The sequence below is a fragment of the Protobothrops mucrosquamatus genome, unplaced genomic scaffold (genome assembly GCF_001527695.2).
Source record: "Protobothrops mucrosquamatus isolate PMUCROS unplaced genomic scaffold, P.Mucros_1.0 scaffold706, whole genome shotgun sequence".
In the NCBI taxonomy this organism is placed as follows: domain Eukaryota; kingdom Metazoa; phylum Chordata; class Lepidosauria; order Squamata; family Viperidae; genus Protobothrops; species Protobothrops mucrosquamatus.
The window spans coordinates 522,739-542,443 of NW_015386987.1; the positions used below are offsets into that span (position 1 = coordinate 522,739).

Sequence of the window (19,705 nt, forward strand, 5' to 3'; positions counted from 1 at the left end):
CTTTGTCCAAATATAAACTGAATACTTCAGCAAGCTTCAGAAATAATTGCTTCAAGGATATAGCATGAGCTCACCAACTCAAAGATATTCTGAGTCCTTTCTCCCGCCAACTATGAATTAAAGTGAGTGTTTTAAAAGATGATGGAGATAGATAGATCTTTCCATAGATATTAGCCAAAATGTTACATGAAACTTTCACATTCAGGAGCAGTTAGCTAGTACCAGTTGTTGGGATGCAATAGTAGCAGTAAAGGAGGGCAATAGATCTGTAATCTGTCCTGTAGACTTTCTGAAGATCTACCTTGTGAATTTCCCAGATGTTTCAGTTAGACCCCTGATCAAATTCATGAGTCTTGTATACTGAAAATTCTTTGTCAGAAATCTTTTATATCCTAGGACCCAAAGCCTAGGTTATGAGCTGGATGCCACATTATCACAATACATTGATACCATTCTTATTTCCAGATATGACTGACATTTCTTTGAAATGGGGACAGAGGTGCAAAACTCTAGGGAAGTAGTACTCATTGAGCTCTAAATATATTGGGTCTAACAAATGATATTTGGTCCCATTCTTGATGTTTTTATCTACTATTAGTCTCTTGATCTATTCTTCTTTTTCTTTCTGAGCTTAGTTTCCTCAACCCCACTTCACAGTGCCAAAACTCCTTTAACCCCTTTAAAAGTAGATTTCAATTCCAGCTCTAAAAAGCTATTCAGGAAGGCACACTCCTGCTCATTATCTCTGAATAGTGCTAAAAATACAGAAGGATAATTTTCAAATATGCAATAAAATGCTTAGCCTGGAGGGCATTTAAAATTTAAGTAAATATAAAGTAGTCTTTTCAAGACTGTGTTAGATTTCATCTTCTATAATCCCATTTACCCACAAAGTTAATCTATTTTGTCTGTGGAATTACAGGAGCTGAAATCTAACATGGTGTAGGGAAATAAATTCAGGGTTAGTTCTGGGAAAAGTTTTTACTTTAATATATATTCACCATTAATATATATATATAAAGATTCTTACCATGGACTTCCAGATCAAAAGAACAGCTATCCACCTTATCTTTATATGTTACTTCACATCTATAATTTCCTCCATAATTTTCCTTAGCTTTGATTATTTGCATCTCAAATGTATACATCTGAAATCCAAAGGTATAATGCAATTATTCATATAAAAATCACAAGAATAATTGGAAACTAAACACACTTACTTACTGTATGTGCATCTTGTATGTTGACATAGAGAAATGGGTTGATTTTTTTTACTTCTTTTTCATATTTCTTAGTTCTGTTATTTTGCCATACTAAGCTGTTAATAATTGATTTCCAAAATCCCATTTTGACCTTCTTCTGTCCACCCAGAAAATGACAGCAATTTTGGGTCTCACAAATTGGATTGTGACTCCAGGTCTGCTATAGCTTCTCCTTTTGATCACAGCAATTCCCTATCTCCCAACAATTTTATGAGCTCACAATTTGCCTGGAACCTATCTCCTATGGATTGAGTCTAAGACAATCCATAACTGTGTAATCATAAGAATCACTTTGATCAATGAATCCCATATCATCTTTCTATTTTTCCAAGCAAGTAATTTTAGATAAATGCTCCCACCCACCACCATTAAACCGTTTTCTTTGGGGGGGTGAATATATTTTGAAAAAGGTCATCTCTCTATATATACCTTGGTTAGTCGCTCAAATGTTTCTTTTAACTGAAGATGCTTTCCAACTTTGCTTGCCAAGTCCATCCATTTTCCTTTAAACCATTTAATAGTAGGTTTCCGAAGAAGATCCTGAGCTTCTACTTTGGCTATGAATGTGATATTTTGCCCTGAAAACAAGCAAGTCAACCAACATAAATCAAAACAGAATTAATCAATTGGGAATATCTAACACATGTAAATGAGATTTAAATACCAAATTCTAAAGATGGAAAGATTCTGAAAAACACACAATGGAAAAATGATTGTTAAAGAATTTGCAGAAATGGCAAAATTGACTTGTTTAATTAGGGAATAGCAAATTCCCTAACAATAAAAATCTTAGACAATAACATTTGTCAATGACTGAAACCCCTCATGGACTTTTTGCCATAGCTGAAAAAAAAATTAATTTGTGCTTCATGAGATTGATGATTAGAAAGGGCAAAATATGGTATATAGGGAGAATATAAATTTAGGGAGAAATGTAAATGCATTTGCTATAAAGAAAATCAGAAGCCACTTCTTTATATCTATTTTTTTCTTTTTTCTTTCTTCCTTGTCTTTTTTCTCTTTCCTTATTTATTCATCACTTTATTTTTTACTTTATTTTTTCTTTAAATTTTTGTTTTTATTTTGTAAAAAAAAATCCTTGTTAATAATTAAAAAAGAGACTCAAATACCAAATTATTTATTTCATTATTTTTTGTATAAAGAATTAATTCAACAGAAGGAAACCAGAGCATGTTATTAAACTATGGCTGGTTTGTTTCATGAGAAACAGAGGAAAAAAAGAAATGATATCCAGCCCCTATCTAAGGATCAGATCATTGCTAGGGAACAGGGAATGGAGTAGGGAAAGATTTACATGTATAATTTCAACCTTGCATTTACTTCCAATAACTGGGTTGATCGAGGGGGACTTTTGAAGCTGTTTGAAAGCAACAGTTCTGCAACCTTCTGCAACACTTCACATGTTATTGGGGCTTTTCTTTAGTATTTCACTTATTGCCTTCTTGTGCTCCAGAGGTAGTAGAAGAGGCCCCAGAACAACAGTGCAGTGCCACAATTAGGCAAACTGCATCATTGCTATGCCTTTATGACATGAACAGCCCATTTGGCTACATATAACGCTTACTGAAAATGAAAGGATATGGAAAGAAGAAAAAGTATCAAAGGAAAAAATATAGGTAGATAATCCAGATGTCAGAAAAGCAATTGGCTAAAAGAAAATGATCAACAAGTAACATGAACTTGAGTAGAGACAAATGTAAAGTTCTTCCTGGAAAAAAAACACCACATGCACTAATATAGGATGGAATAACTATACTTATATAAAATGGCTTGGAGAAATAGGAGATTGCAAATTGAACATGGACTAGCAGGGAAACGTGGCTGCAAAAAAGAGCAAAGAATGCCAATTTGAGGCTATATCATCAGCAAATTCTGGACCACCACACTTTAAAGATTGAGAGAAATTGGTATAGGTTCAGAGAAGGACAATGAAAACGATCAAGGGATTAAAAGATAAATCCCATGAAAAGAGATTTAAAGTGGTGGTAAATTTAGCATTGAGAAAATATGCCTGTGAGGAAATATGATAGTCCTCTTACAAGGCTGGAAAGGATGTCACCCTGAGGAAGGTCAAGACATGTTCTTCTCATTCTGGGTGTAGGACATGGAAGACTAGCTTCCACTTATGGAAAAGAGATTCTGATTGAATGCTGGGGATGGGCAGGCTAAGTATATGATTGTATGAGTGCGTTATATCTACAATCACGGACTAGAGGTCCCTGAACAATGCTAATTCATAATCACAGTGAACTGTATCATGCACACATATGAACAAGTGAACTGTATCGTGCATACACATGCAACCTAATCCTATGCTGTAAATGTTTGCAGAGAAGCAAGTCCTTTTTTTGCCAGATAGATATGAACAGAGTTGCTGGTATAATTGTTCTTTTTACACTTACCTACACTAATTGATCCACCTTTTGGTTTTTCAACAAATAAAACAGATTTCTGGGAATCTTGTTTTTCTCCTTCTCCTGCAGACCATACTAGTATAGAAAATAAAGGGAAATAACCATTATCAAAATGAACCTATCAATTAAGTAATGCTTACCTGGTTTCTGTTTTTTTTAGCATTAATATTACTTCTTAAAAATAGGCATGCACTCCCCATAACTCTCTTTCAGGGTAAGATAAAGTTACTGAAATAAAAAAGTGTCATACAGACCACACACTTATGAATGAAATAGAGTTTTTTTACTAGTGATCTGAACTATAACTATCAGTTACAGTCTTCACACAAGTTTTACAATTTTAATGGCTTCCTTGTTTCAACAATGAACACAGAGAGCTTCCTTGTGTTTCAAGCTGGGCGAACCCATCTCAGTTGTAAGCTGCACTCAGTGGTGGGATTCAAATATGTGAACAACCGGTTCTCTGTGTGGATGCCGCTTCCGGAAGTCCATTCTGGGCCTGGGCAACAAAAAATTAGCTACCGGTTCTGCTAAACTGGTGTGAACTGGCTGAATCCTACCACTGACTGCACCCAACTGTGGAATGAAAGTGGAGTCTTGGGAACACCCAGGCCACAGCTCAAAGTAGGCAGCTAGGCAAAATTCTATCTACTGAGCTAAAAGAAGTGGCGATCCTAATGCTGAATGTCAGAGATGAAGCCCAGGTCCCTATTAGCTAACTATATAGCATTGGGCAACAGTAAATAGGTCTCTCAATTTCTAATCCTTGACTTTGCCTGAGGAAAAAAAATTGGGTTGGTTTTTTTTTGCGTTATAAAATCCTCCATATCAATTGCTAAAAGTTATCCTGCTGGTGAAAGCTGTCTTCCATCCTTTCAGTAGAAGACAAATGTAATGTAATTCCTTGCATGCGTAGACATATGTTTGGTATGTACAAGATATTAATCTCTGGATTAGAGTCTAGACAGATGTATGCTACTGGAATCTAATGAAGAATATAGTGCTGTAGAAAGTTTAATGTTAATATATATCTGATGGTCCTAACTTTATGGTCTTCTGGCCAACTTTGTGGGATTGTGAATATTAAAGACTGAGTCATCTTATGAGGAAAAAGAGAGTAACTAGGAATAGCCATTTTAATAAAAAAAAATCTGCAGAGGAATTTCAAGAACCAGCAAAAAAATTGCCTTACTCCACACTTTTCATACTCCAACAGATTCTCTTTTCAACATTTGTCTCTCTATATATATCATGGACAATTGGCATTGATTGTTGCTTATATATAAGTACAAGTATACTCACAAAGAGTGATGGATGGATGGATGGATGTACCAAATCTTACCATATTTCTATCTGTATTATATGCATGGTATATTACACTATATGTCAAAAACTTCATATGAACTTTTTATTGCCAAGTGTTGCTACCAAATGTCTTTAACTATCAACAACCAGGCTGATCTGTATGTGTTTCTCTGTGAAGGAACTCATCTTTAGAGATAAATTCCTTCTTTCAGCTATATACTTCAGTAATTATATAAATCTTAGTCTGCAGTTTAATCCTGAGGGAAGAAAAATAATACATCAAAATAGCTGGAATACATAACTTCTATGTTGAATATAATGCATTTGATAACTAATTTAAAAGAATTTAAATGCATTTTGCTAAACAAATCAATAAGTAACTCTCCAAACATGAAATATTTAAAATAGATTTTGTTTTGATATTTCCTTTGTAAAAATGAGTTACAGTGGTGTATGAACAAAAGTTAATCGTTAGTTTTTCCATATCCATTTCCTATATCACAATTCATTTGAAACACCATTGTGCACTAATGTACTCCAAAGCTTCATATGATTGGAGGCTTCTAACTTCACTCCAGAGACAAGAGAGAAGAGCCCTTGATCATAAGAAGCTGTGTTTGCACATTAGGACTTCAGGAACCTTTGAAGCAGGCTTTTTATCTAGATCTGTAAAAAATATATATCTATAAAACAAGAATAAAAAGTTATAATGAGCATAAATCACTTTGCAACAGAAAAAGTAAGTTACAAAAAAAAATGTTAATAGATAATGAAAATTGGAATGTTTTGAGTTTTATCTTCTTCTTTTCAGATTTAGCGTATCTCACCTGAGTCCTTTCTATCTCCAGGTTTATTTGTACCATCTGAAAAGTAAGCATAAACTGGATGATATCAACATTCAAAAGTTATTATCTTGATTGCTTAATTGACTATGTAGAATTGTGGACACCTTGTATGTTAAAAGAAAGGAGGAAAATTATAGATTATAATGAATTGTTTAAGAGGGCAGTGGGATCATTTTGTTGAAGCTGAGCAGATTGGTCTTTGAGATAACCTAACCCTAACCCTTTATTAATGGGTAGAGCAATCCTAACTGTGGAATACTTTTCTATTGGTGGTGGTATTATTATTTACTATAAGTTTATTATGGCCACTCAATCCAAAATGCTTTGGATGGCTATGGTAGCGCCTCAGACAATATTCCCAAATATTCCTAATCTCAACAGAGCAGAAGGAATGAAGACAGAGAAGAGCATCATCTCTTTTGTTTTCTTCTTAAATTTAAAGTACGGTTTCTTCAATATGGGCGAATGTTTTTCTCATTCCAGGGGCATAGAAGTGTGTGGATTTTTAAATTTTCTCTCCCAGTAATTTCAGAGAATGTCCCCATAATGGCTCCTGCCTGCATTCTGGTTGGCATAGTTGTCAACCTCATGATGTTAAAATGATGACATAGCATTCATGGCATCATCATACAAATAGTGCAATTATTCATGTCATGATATTTGACACAAGCATACAATTTGCATTATGTGTGATGATACCATTTAGACTGGGGTGATCATTTGCCCCATTTCTTGCTTCCACCCTGGATGTTTATGGCTACAATAATCTGATTTTTCATCTGATCCAGCAGAATGATTTATATTCTCATTAATCAAGCTGGTCATCATATTTTGCTTATTCTTGAGTTTTGTCATGTTAAAGAAGTTGTGTATAAATATAAATAAATAAATAATTGTTAGGCTAGTTTTAAAAATCTTTCTTAAAATCTTTCGAAATACATTTCTTCATAAAGGATAGCAGATTTTTAAAACATAGCCTTTCGAAGTCTTTTATTGGGAAGTTCTACTGAAATCAACTGGGGAGTTGTTCAAAAATAAATGAATTTACAAAGGTATCTGGTTTCTTTTAGATGAAATTATCCCTGATTGGGAACAGAAGAATTGAATCTTAATAGCTCTTCATATTTTATCCTAATATCGTGGTGGCACAGTGGTTAGAATGTAGTACTGCAGGCTAACTCTGCCAACTGCCAGCAGTTCGATCCTGACCGGCTCAAGGTTGACTCATCCTTCCATCTTTCCAAGGTTGGTAAAATGAGGACCCAGATTGTTGGGGGCAATATGCTGACTCTGTAAACTGCTTAGAGAGGGCTGTAAGGCACTGTGAATCGGTATATAAGTCTACGTGCTATTGCTATTGCTATCATATAACATTAAATGGAATAGTCCTCCTAACCTGTTGCTGAAGAATCCTCTTCATCTGTAAAAAGAAATACATAAGAGGTAAAATAGAGAATTGTGACAAGAAAAAGCAACAATGTAGTTTAGTAAAAATGGAGGGAAACAAGAAACCTGTAATAGAAGGAAGGGAAAACTATGATAGCTGGGAAGCTGGTAATGAAAAGGTAAACTTGTGGAGAAAGCTTTATGGGATCGAGCAGCTGAAGTGGTCAACTTTAATGCTTCACGCAAAAACAAAAATGGGATATATGACGTGTAATCCATTATTAAAACATGGGTTTGAATGGGAGCTTTCAAAATGGTTGTGTTTGTTAGACACAAAATACAAAAACTGAGTGGGGAAATGGAATACAAAAAAGTTACAATGAAAATCAAGGTCAACCATAGATCTGACCTGAAGAAGATGTTGTTTCAGTGACGTTTCCGTCTGCAAGTAAAACGTGTACCATAGATACATTCATCACCATGATTTTTTGAGTTTTTTTAAGAGGCAAAAATAATATAATCAAGAATTTAAAAAAGAACAAAAAGTGCTAAAATCAAACAATTATTCTTCATTCATATTAAGATACCTATGTAAAAATATAAACGGCATGCCTATTATTTCTTTCAAAATTAAGACACAGGGTTGGGTTTGCATGACATGTTACACTAAACTAAAAGGGGTGGGAAGATCACAGTTTGAAAGAATGGAAAGGGGGGGGGGAAATCACAGTTCACCCTCTTGTGGAAAAGTTGTAATTGTCATAGCAGATTATGGCAAAAAGGCCATTATGTTTACCCACAATATGGTTTTATGTTTTTGGACATAGTAGGCTACATAGATTCAGATATTGGACTTTGTTAACCTATACTGTACAGTGTCCAGTATATTGTGTGAACCCAGACTTACAGAATGTTGTATGCATGCCTATTAAGTTTAAACAGCTTTTCTCCCAAATAGAAGATTGCATTTTGACAGAACATTCATTCAGTGTTCCGTTCCTTTCAAAGGAAGAATTAAGCATTACGATTACTCATCATAAGTTAATAGGTCCTAAAATTGAAATCAGTTAAAAACAATAATGAAGACTTCATCCAATAATATTTACTTCTGCAATAATATTAAGAAACATTACCATTACACTATTAAGAAACAGACTAAAAGTGACATGATAGCAGTATTCCAATATCTAAGGTGCTGCCACAAAGAAGAAGAAGTCAAGCTATTCTCCAAAGCACCTGAAGACAGGAAAAGAAGCAATGGATGGAAACTAATCAAGAAGAGAAGCAATCTAGAACTAAGGAGAATTTTCCTGACAGAACAATTAATCAGTGAAACAGCTTGCTTCCAGAAATTGTGGGTGCTCCAATACTGGAGGTTTTTAAGAAGAGATTGGATAACCATTTGTTTGAAATGGTATAGGATTTCCTGCTTGAGGGTTGAACTAGAAGATCTCCAAGGTTCCTTCCAATTCTGTAAGGTGACCAACCCTCCTCCTTTAGGGAGGACAGTCCTCCTTTTGTAAGTCCTCCCTCGAAAAGTGTCCTCCTACATGTCCTCCTTTTCGATATTTGAAGACTAATCTGCAGGGCTTTTTTCCCCTCATAGAACGCTCAGAACGGCATTCCGACACCTTTTTTGGATGTTTTTTTTCAACTTTTGCATGAGCTGTGCTACTCTCGCTATTGGCTTTCGAAAGCCAATAGAAATTGCTGCTGAGCGCACCAAAACACCTGGCTGGCAAACTTTTCACATGCAAGTTGTCTGTATTATTGTTGCAATGAATAAAATGTTTCTTTTATTTATATTTTTTCTTCAATTTATTTGTGTCCTCCTTTTCATTGTAAAAAAGTTGGTCACCTTAAATTCTGTTATTCTGCTAGTGAACATAATACCAGCAGATTTCTAGAAGATTATCTAGATACTTGTGAGCTTTTAAGATAAAATCAGGATTTTTTATTCTGCCTTCTGTTTCCTAATATTTTACATTAATATCAGGGAAAAAACATTTTAAAATTTACTCTTGACTATAAACCACCTGGGGATATCTGTGTGTGTGTTTGTGTGTGCATGTTAAAAAAAATAAACATGACACCAACAAACATGTGATTGAAGTCCAGTTCTTTTTAAAAATTGTGTTGCACTGAGACATACATTTAAAAGAGGCAGGGCTTCAATCACATGATCAGAGCTCCCATTTTGATGCCTCATGCACTGTGCACTGGTCCCCTGTAAGTGCCCAGGTGTAGTTTGATGAAATGATAGAATTTACTTGTTAACTTTATGGAAGTGGGAATTTTTTCTTTTTTTTTTTTTTTCTTGCTGAAATGGTAAAGATTTTGGGTATCTGAAGAATTAATTAAAGGAATAATTTTTATTAAAAGGAAGATTATTATAAATATAATAATGCTGTAATAATTGAAAACAATTGAATGATAATNCACGGAGGAGATGGATTGTTTAAGTTTAGAGTTTGGAGTTAGAGATATTAATATTTGTTTACTTGTAGTTGAATGTTAGCCTAGGTTTGGTTTGGGAAGTCCGGGGGGTGGGGGGATGGGATAAATCATTGTGTAATACTTGTGATGTATTTCTTCTTTTATGATAAAAACAATAAAATTCTATATTGAAAAAAAAATATTGATTTTTTTTCCTAGCTGGTTTTGTAATTATGAATGAATGGATTCTTTTCTCTATGAAATGAAGGCATGATTAACAATTGTAACTTGCTTAAAATGAAAAATAAAATCTAATCTATATTAATGCTGTCATTAAAAATAACAAATAGAGTGTCTCCAAATCAGACCTGATGGTAGAAACATGATAATTATTTCATTCTCCGTTTTTTTGCAATTGAAATTTTAATAAATACATTTAGTAATGCAATTCTCGAAACAGTGAAATTGTTTTTAATTTGCTAGTTTGTAAAAATTTAGTGAAGAAATTCTGAAAAGAAGGGAACAAACATTAAAGCAAAGGTCTAAACTAAGTGGAAAGTCTGTTCATCCTGAAATTTTATGGTTCCCTCTTTGATACATTTTGGTTATTGTGCTCAGAGTTAGTTATTAACTTATTATATTTTCACTCATAGACCAAAGTTGGTGCTCATAGAAGTATAGATTTATTCTTTTATTTAATTTATCTAAAAATGATAAGAATATGTCTGTTAAGGAAAGCAAACTTACTATTCTCAGTGAGAATGTTTCATAGAAGTGTAACAACAAGCATAAAACTGAATGCTTTGTAAACAATACTGCTGCTCCTCATTGTGTATATGGATGCTTAAAGTTGTTAAGCAATCCTTACAAAACGATGGGGACCAATATTTGAGTTGGAAGGGAAATTCTGAATTAAAATTATTGCAAAAGTGGAATCGTCTGGACAATCTGAATCCAAACTATTACTGTGATTCAAAATTATTTGACTTTAATCAAATCTCAATATCTTTTAAATATGGATTATTTAACTTTTAGAAAATCCTTTCACTTAACTGCACAGCGTATCTTGTCATAACATGTCTGCCACATACATATAAAAGTGGAATAAAATATAAAAAGTGGAATAAAGAAATAACTGTAGAAACACAGCCAGTGATTCCAGTATTTCTCCTGAGGGCTTGTGAATAGATCTTTACTGTAATGGCTATTGAAAGAATATAGCATAAAAGAAGGAAAAGGACAACTTATTTAGTATTTATAAGATGTAAGGCAGTTGAAAACTGTGATGAAAATTTGTCTCTGCCGCCTTTCCAGATCTGTCATGGTTGATCCATCTTTAAAAATGGTAAACGTATTCTAGAAAGCAAGAGAGATGTTGTAGACAGATTTCATAGAAACTGCAATCAGAAAATCCATGTGTTGACAAAGTAGAACCGGGCTAGAATAAGTTAAAATGAAATAACAGATGGCTCATTAGATAGCTGGATACCTGATGGAATTTAGAGAATGTTATTAAATTAATGTTAGCATTCCAAGTTATAGGCATATTGTAGTTGCTATATTTTCTGAAAAAAAGGATGTTAATAAATGCATATTATGGAATAAAATATATAAAAACATTTATACATATATCGTATATTGCATATTTGAACAAACAAATGTCACATGTATGTGCATGTATATATCTCTATCTCTGTCTGTCTGTATACCCAGATGTTGAATAATACTGGAATTACAACTTTTAATGATTTTATTCCAGACTAATGGTGACATTTTATATCGCTGAAGCTTTTCCAGGGTAGATATAATGTATGCTATAATAATCTAGTATTAAGATGTTAAATCATAAGTGACTACAGATTGTTTTACCCTACCCAGAAAAGTTAGATGTATTCTTTCTAGGAAAAAAGTGAACATAATGGACCAAATCAACAGATAAAGGAAAAGGGAGAAAAGACAGTGAGTAAACGTTGGCTCTGAGACATGTACAGAAATAATCCAGGAATGTATACTAAATTACATTTTTAAAAGAAATGAAATCCAAATCCAGTAGAGGATTGGACTGAACAAGGAAAAACAAAAACATAATCTACCTGAACTGTAGAATCTCATCTAGCTTTTGTAGAATATTCGTACTCACCTTTTTCTGGGGGATTCCCATCTTCTTGAGCGTTAGTTTCTACTATATAGGAAATAGAAGCACATTTTTTAAAAGAAACACCCTGATCATAAATATTATATATGTTTCCGCTACTAGTGTTAATATTACATCAACATTTTAAATGTGTAAATTAGGCTATTGGAATACTCCATAGCAGTATTACGAATAACTTGAATACCTTTAGCATAACATAAAGCTGCATCTTTACATTTATTGTTTTTTTAAAAAAACTGCTTGTTAGCATGCAGTCTCCTAAAGATTGGAATGACACCTATTTACATATGGTGAATTACAGTTTCCATCAGTCTGCACTTAAAACATGGGTACTTGTGCAGGAGATGAAATAATGCAATGACATCTGCTGACAATAGCTATGAGAGAAAAAACTCAATTTAGAAAGAAGAAAAATGAGAAAGACTGCATTTGCTTCATGTACTAACGTAAAACTATGATGGCTTATTTTATAAATAAACCTCCATAATTTCCCCAAGGTTACCACAGTAATTGAGAGCATTTCAATAACCCTGGCTGATCTTGAAAAACTAAGCGGGGTTCCTATAGTCCCTATTTGAAGGACTATCAGAAAATCCATGGATTGTAGGCTAGCCTCAGTAGCTATAGATCTACATTAGTGGCGGTTATCTGTAGCTTGGGTGAAGGATGAGGGTGAAGGTTCATTTTCTGAGCTTGTGGGTTGGTTTCCAAACGTTTCGTTATCAAGCTAGGTAACATCTTTAGTGCTTCTCTTATTAGGCCTGATACTTGCTTGTACGTTTTCCCATTGAACTTGAAGTATGTGTTGAGGTATAGATACAGGAGTTTCATAATGGTTTCTTTGGACATGGAATGGCATTGTTTTGTAATGGCATCATCTTTGTGGATATGGTGTTTAATGAAGATGTTACCTAGCCTGGTAATGAAATGTTCAGAAACCAACCCACAAGCTCAGAGAACGAACTTTCATCCTCATAGATCTACATCTCAGAAGATGCTGCTGAAAAACAGTATGGATGTGTTCATGTAGTCAACAGTTTCAACAGGAAGTCAACAGGAAGCAAGTTTAATCTGAGAAAGTTTGATCTTTCAATTTCCAAGACAATATACAGTAGTGGCCAAAATTGTGGAAACCTTTTGGGAAAAGTGTACAGTAGAAATGCCACCTTTGATTAAGTTTCCACTAATTTTTCTTCTAATTTCTTTATAACTGTAGCCTTGTTCACTTAATAATACTATTTTACATCACTTTCTGGGCAATCAGTCAACTCTTTGCACCATTACTTTAATTTTATTATGTTTTACAAGCTCACTAAATGAAAGAACACAAAAAAACCCAACCAACTTGAAAGTGATCACATAACACACTGACAAATGTCCTCCTCTCAGCTTCAATACATGACATCAATAACTGAATCCTACTGTGATCTGATTGGCTCATTGCCAAAACAAGATGACACCTGATTGGCTCTCTAAACATTCATGCTCATTGGCTACAATCAGATGAAGGAAAGCTACCTGATATCAACCTAAGCAAGTTGTGCTTCCTTTTTCTGGTTATTTGGCTATACCTTTTCATAGAATACAGTACAGATAATTGAACAAACTTTGTTGCATTACATTCTTGATTAAAATACTTTTCCATTGATATATAATTTTATGGTACTACTACAAAAAAGTAGTAGTACCATAATTTTATGGTACTACTACAAAAAAAGGTGGTGTTATTAGCCATCAAACCTCAAAAATACACTTTTCCCAAAAGGTTTCCACAATTTTGGCTACTACTGTAGAATACTGGGAACTACATCCATAGAAAGAGAGATTCTCAGAAATTCAACAACACAAAAAATTATTAATGTGTGGTAGAACAAGTTTAACGTTCTAATCACTTCTTTATGTTCCTAATGAGACTTTTACAATATTCTGCTATTTTAACAAACTTACTATATATGTATGTATGTATGTATGTATGTATGTATGTATGTATGTATGTATGTATGCATGTATGTATATATTTTACTAACCTGGAGGAGGTGCACTTTCTGTTGCTGGTATATCTGAAAAGGTGAAAAGAAAGATATTTATAATATTCTGAAAGAAAAAAAAGCATACACAATGATGCTTCTATTTTATTGCATAGTAATATAAATTTTGCATTATAATAGTTTAAAAAATCAGATCAGACTGTTCTTATAAATATGTACACAACTGGACTCTATTTGCATATAGCCTATTACAATATGGTGCATTATTTCAGGAGGTTTTTTTTAAAAAAAGCAAATTACTTGCCCTTGAAGGTTTTTCTATAATAAATAGGCTATCTTTATTATGAGGCAAATGTTAATGCACAATATTTTGCAAACATTTAATACAAAAGAGATTATTCCCAAAATGCTGACAATCCATATTGCCCCCAAGTCTTGAAAAATTACTTGCAGGACACCTAAAAATATCTTTTTCTCCAAGCAAAACTAGGACTGGCAGCAGGGTTGGGTTCAGCACTTTTTCATGTAGCCTCTGGTCTGATTTCATGCAACCTCTGTCTCATTTCCAATCTGCTATGAAGGAAGCCAGCCCAGACCCCTCTTCAGACTTCTGTTCTTCCCTCGCAGCCCATAGTTTGGGAGAGAGAGGAAGTGTTGTCAGAAAGACAACAGCAGAAGGGATTTTAGAGAATAATTATCCCCACCTCTTTTAACTGTGAATGTGAGGAAACTCTGCTGACAATGCAATGTCCAAAATATTACCCAACAGGAAAAAAAAAAAGGCTACTAAACCCTAATTTACAAAACTAAACTTCTAGGGTATTAATCATGGTTTCATCAGTGGATCATTGAACAGATGGCTTTGAACAGTGCAGTGTTCGCACCCGTGACTTTGTCCTTGTATTAGAACATTTAATCCTACATAGACAACTTTAGCTACTGAGCGTCTGCAATAGATTTTAGGTGGGGGACAACAGGGGTGGTTGGTATTAGGGCCTTGTCTTACATAGCATCCTAAGAATGCCCACAGGCTCAACCGAACGTGGAATATAACTCAACTGCCTAGACTAGAGGCTCACTTTTGGCTTACCCACATGGAAGGGTATTTCATGCATGCTAGTGTGTTTTAAATAGGACCTTCTTGAATGCATTGCGCCACTATCCTACTGCAATACTGTGGTGCTCCAGATGTTGTTAAAATACTCTTCTCAGCTTTCCTTTTGTTAGCCATGTTAGATGAGGCTGCCATGAATTGTAATACCTGGAAGGCTATGAGGGATCTACACCCATTTTACTAGCATTTATTAAAAGCCCACTGACATTTAACCGTAGTAATGCAGACTTCTTTTCCCACATTTTGTTCACATGCTGTTTGGATGACAAAAATTAGGGAAGCTCCAAAGGGACTTCAACTATCCTCACACAAACTGTATACAAGTGGTCCTTGACCTACAATCATTTGTTTAGTGACTGCTTGATGGTACGTTGAAAAACGTGACTTACGGCCAGTACTCACACATCTGTTGCAGCTTCCCCACAATTACACCAATCAAAATTTAGGTGCTTGGCAACCAGAATGTATCTACAATGATTGCAGCATCCTGTGGTCATGTGATTTGTGATTTGTGAACTTCCCAGCCAGCTTCTGCCATGTGAAATCAATGGGACAAGCTGGATTTTGCTTAATAATAATAATAATAATAATAATAATGATAAAGTTGGAAGGTACCTCGGAGGTCATCTAGTCCAACCTCCTGCTCAGGCAGGAAACCCTATACCATTTTGGTCAAATGGCTGTCCAGTTTCTTCTTAAAAACTTCCAGTGTTGGCGCATTCACTGCTTCTGGAGGCAGGTTGTTCCATTGGTTAATTGTTCTAACTGTCAGGAAGTTTCTCCTTAGTTCTAGGTTGCTTCTCTCTTTGGTTAGTTTCCACCCGTTGCTTCTTGTCCTGCCTTCAGGTGCTTTGGAGAATAGCCTGACTCCCTCTTCTTTGTGGCAGCCCCTGAGATATTGGAACACTGCTATCATGTCCCCCCTCGTCCTTCTCTTCATTAAACTAGACATACCCAATTCCAGCAACCATTCCTTATATGTTTTAGCCTCCAGTCCCCTAATCATCTTTGTTGCTCTCCTCTGTACTCTTTCTAGAGTCTCAACATGACTGCATGATTCCATTAACAAGTGCAGTGATTCACTTAACAACCTTGGTAAAAAAAAGATCATAAAATAGGGTGCAACTCGGTTACCAATCACCTTGCTTAGCAACAGAAATTCTGTTCACAATTCTAGTTGGCAGACACAGACTGCCTGAATATGGCTATGGCTATGAAAAAGAAAACAAATTTCTAGGTGCTTTAAATAGCTGTTCCTTAGAACTGTTAGTAGTTCTTCTAACCAGAATACAGGTAGCCCTTGATTTACAACCATTCGTTTAGTGACCATTCCAAGTTACAACAGAACTGAAAAAAGTGACTAGTGACTGTTTTGCACACTTACGACCGTCATGTGGTTATGTGATCAGAATTTAGCTGCTTTGCAACAGGTTCATATTTATGACAGTTGTCCTGGGTTCATACGATCCTCTTTTGCGACCTTCTGACAAGCAAAGTTAATGGGGAAGCCAGATTCCCTTAACAACTGGGTTACTAACTTAACAACGGTGGCAATAAAGGTTGTAACATGAGGCAAAACTCACTTAACAACTGTTTCACTTAGCAACAGAAAATTTGGGCTCAGTTGTGGTTGTAAGGCGAGGACTACCTGTAGAGACAACCTTGATATAAATCTAGGTGACCATAATCTGGTGTGAGGCATTTGTATGAAACTAATAGGAAACAATGACCTTCAACTTGCATGCAAGCGGGAAGTCACCATTGTTTCAGTTAACTACAAATTTCAAATTCAAATTTATTTGATTTATATACCGCCCTTCTCCCTTGCGGGACTACAAAATGAGAAAGTTCTGAAAAATGTTAGGACTGGTGAAAAAGAGACAGAAAAGTTAAGAGGATTAAATTTCTTTGTAATGCCTAGAGGTGATTTTAAATCCCAACAATTGAAGCCCAAGTGGAATGAATCACACAATGTAAAAAGGTCAGTCAAGTCCAGGAAGATGGCCACAGGACTCCTCCCAGAATCTTGATAAAGAATGTGCTTTTTTCACGAGGCAACTGGACTTTCCTGTTTTTCTTTGAAGTCCAATTGCCTCATGAAAAAAGCATCTTTGGGACAACTATGACCTGGATGACTGAGAATCTCCATAGACATTGAGCTAATAAAGAAGACTTCCTCCAGAAATTGGAAAACCCACCAAGAGCAAAAAGGAATATAAACTCTGGCAGGAAAGGTGGGGGGTGATCATGAGGAAGAAGAAGAAGTTAAGACAGGTGTGATAATCAATCAGAACTTTTTTTCCATTCTATTCAGCGCAGAAAACCAGCTAAAAAAACAGGTGATTTGTTAGATGGAAGCAGAGGAATAAGGATACTGTGGAATTGATGAAAAATTGAATGAATTTTTGGCCTCTGTATTTGCTACAGAAGATAGAGGAGAACATCCCTATGTCTCTGATTGAGAGAAGCCAGTTGAGGTAACAAGAGAAGATATTCTGGGACCTCTTGAGAGACTATAAAGTAATAAATTATTGAACACTGATGACATCCACCCAAGAATTTTTTAAAAGCCTCAGATGTGAAATTGCTGACCCCTTTACAATATATGTAATTTATCCCTTTTATTGGGCTCACTAGGATAGAACTGGAAGGTAGCCAATGTGACACCAGTTTTTAAAAATGGACCCAAAGGAGAGGTAGGAAATTATAGACTAGTCAGTTTAATGTCTGCTCCATACAAATTGGTATTAATCAAAGAAAAAATTACTAAATACAGAGGAAAAATCTGCATGGATTCTGCAGAGCTAAATCCCATCTTTCCAGTAGTTTATTGAGTTTATTGAGAGCTTCTGCTGGCACATGGATGGAAGAAAAAGGCACAGTTGATGTTAGGAATCATTTGGAATGAGGTTGAAAATAAAATGCTCAACTTAATAATACTCTCAGATAACCTCTAGTACATTTCCATCTGAAAAGCTGTATACCGTTCTGGTTTGAAAAACAAAGGGTTTAACTGAGCTTGAAATAAGTTCATCTAAAATGGTCAGGCAGCTCAATCACTTTCCTATAAGAAAAGGCAAGAAGGTTTGTCTTTAGCTTGGAAAAAAACATAACTAGGTGGGGACTTGATCAAGATCTCTAAACTTATGCAAAGTATAGAGAAATCAATGAACCTTACAAATGCAGAGCCGTCAAAATGCAGCATAATTAATCTGTGGGAATATATTACTCCAAGACAAGGCAATGGCCACACTGATTTAGATAGCTTAGAAAGGAACTGGATTCTTTTATGGAAAGGGTCTCTTAAGAGTCTCAAAGGACTCTTGTTTTTCTTGAAGACATTTCGCTTCTCATCCAAGAAGCTTCTTCAGCTCTGACTGGATAGTGACAGGATTTATACTCCTTGTAGACAGCTGATCATTTGCATTCTTTTAGAGCACGGGTGTCAAACTCGCCACGTCACGTGACGTGTCGTGACGTATCACGATTCTTTTTGCATTGCCGGCAATGGGGTGGGCGCGGCTTCGGTATGATGAAACCAGCCTGCAGGTTGGCAGTTTGACACCCCTGTTTTAGAGAGTTGTTGAGGCCACCTGGAGGTTTATCTGTGTCATCAGAGTCACCTGAATAGTGCAAATGGGTGTGGAGCCTTCTTGGAACTGTTGACAGGACTGTGTTGTGGACTGAAGATAGATGATGTCATATCCCTCCCTCTCTATTGAGAGAGGGCTATTCAGTTTGAGAATCTCCATAAACATTTAGGTCTATTAAGAGCAATTAGGTTTTAAGACTGAATGTGTTTCTAGATTGGGGTCAGCATGCCCCCAAATGCCTAATACTGCAGGGTGTGGAGGATCCTAATATTCTATGCTTGCATTCATGATCCTTGTGAAGGATTTTGGATTGCACAGAAGAAATAGGCAAATTAAAACTCCCTGATGACCCTGGAAGGCAAGGAGTTTGATAACAAAAATCAGATTGTTGGGGGGGGTTTTGGTGTGAAATGACATTATTTATGATAGAAAGTGCTAATATACAGAAAGGACTGGTTTGAAGCTTCCCTAGGAATGTAGAGTTTAGAGGCTCCAGGTGTATGGCCACTCCATGATTTATGTTGCCTTTATGATTCTTGTGAAACATATCTACGGGTGTATATATACCTCTGCTGAAACCAGGTTTTTTTGTGTTTTGTCCAGAAGGCCAGTGATCACTGCCAATAAAATATACTTCATTGCATTTGTCTTCAAATGCTCTGGCTCCTTATTTAGGTGGGCATTTTTCCTATCACAAAAGGAGATAAAGATGGAGGAGTGAAATACCACCATCTTCTGTTTGCAGGTAACCTACAGGCATCTGGATGGCCAATATAAGAAACAAACTGGTGGGCTATGATAAGCCATGGCCCAATCTGGCAGCAGCATTCACACTGGCTTTCTATTCCAGTAAGAATCCTGATCCATAGGTACCACTTGTCTTAGGACCATTTGTTTAGTAACAGTTCGAAGTTTTCAGGGCATGGAAAAAAGTTACAATTGGTCCTTACACTTATGATATTGCAGCGTTGTTGCGGCCATGTGATTGAGATTTGCGTGCTTGGCAACTGGCATGTACTCACAACAGTTGCGGTGTCACGGGGTCACATGATTGTCATTTGCAACCTTCCCAACTGGCTTCCAACAAGCAAAGTCAAGGGGGAAAGCCAAATTCACATAATAACCATGGCAAAAAAGATCATACCATCAGGTGCCGTCATGTAACATGACATCATTTAGTGTCATA

At 35.5% G+C, this 19,705-nt stretch overlaps 1 protein-coding gene across 1 annotated transcript in view; it reads right to left on the minus strand.

Annotated features, from left to right (window-relative positions):
* MYBPC1 (myosin binding protein C, slow type) overlaps positions 1 to 19,705 on the minus strand; it is a 115,643-nt gene that overhangs the window by 53,137 nt on the left and 42,801 nt on the right. Inside the window, exons 2-6 of the mRNA XM_015818239.1 lie at positions 7,244 to 7,267; positions 5,830 to 5,865; positions 3,686 to 3,772; positions 1,692 to 1,840; positions 1,031 to 1,148 (exon numbers count right to left, since the gene is read on the minus strand). Coding sequence (XP_015673725.1) covers positions 1,031 to 1,148; positions 1,692 to 1,840; positions 3,686 to 3,772; positions 5,830 to 5,865; positions 7,244 to 7,267 — 414 coding nt within the window. The remainder of the gene's footprint in view (positions 1 to 1,030; positions 1,149 to 1,691; positions 1,841 to 3,685; positions 3,773 to 5,829; positions 5,866 to 7,243; positions 7,268 to 19,705) is intronic.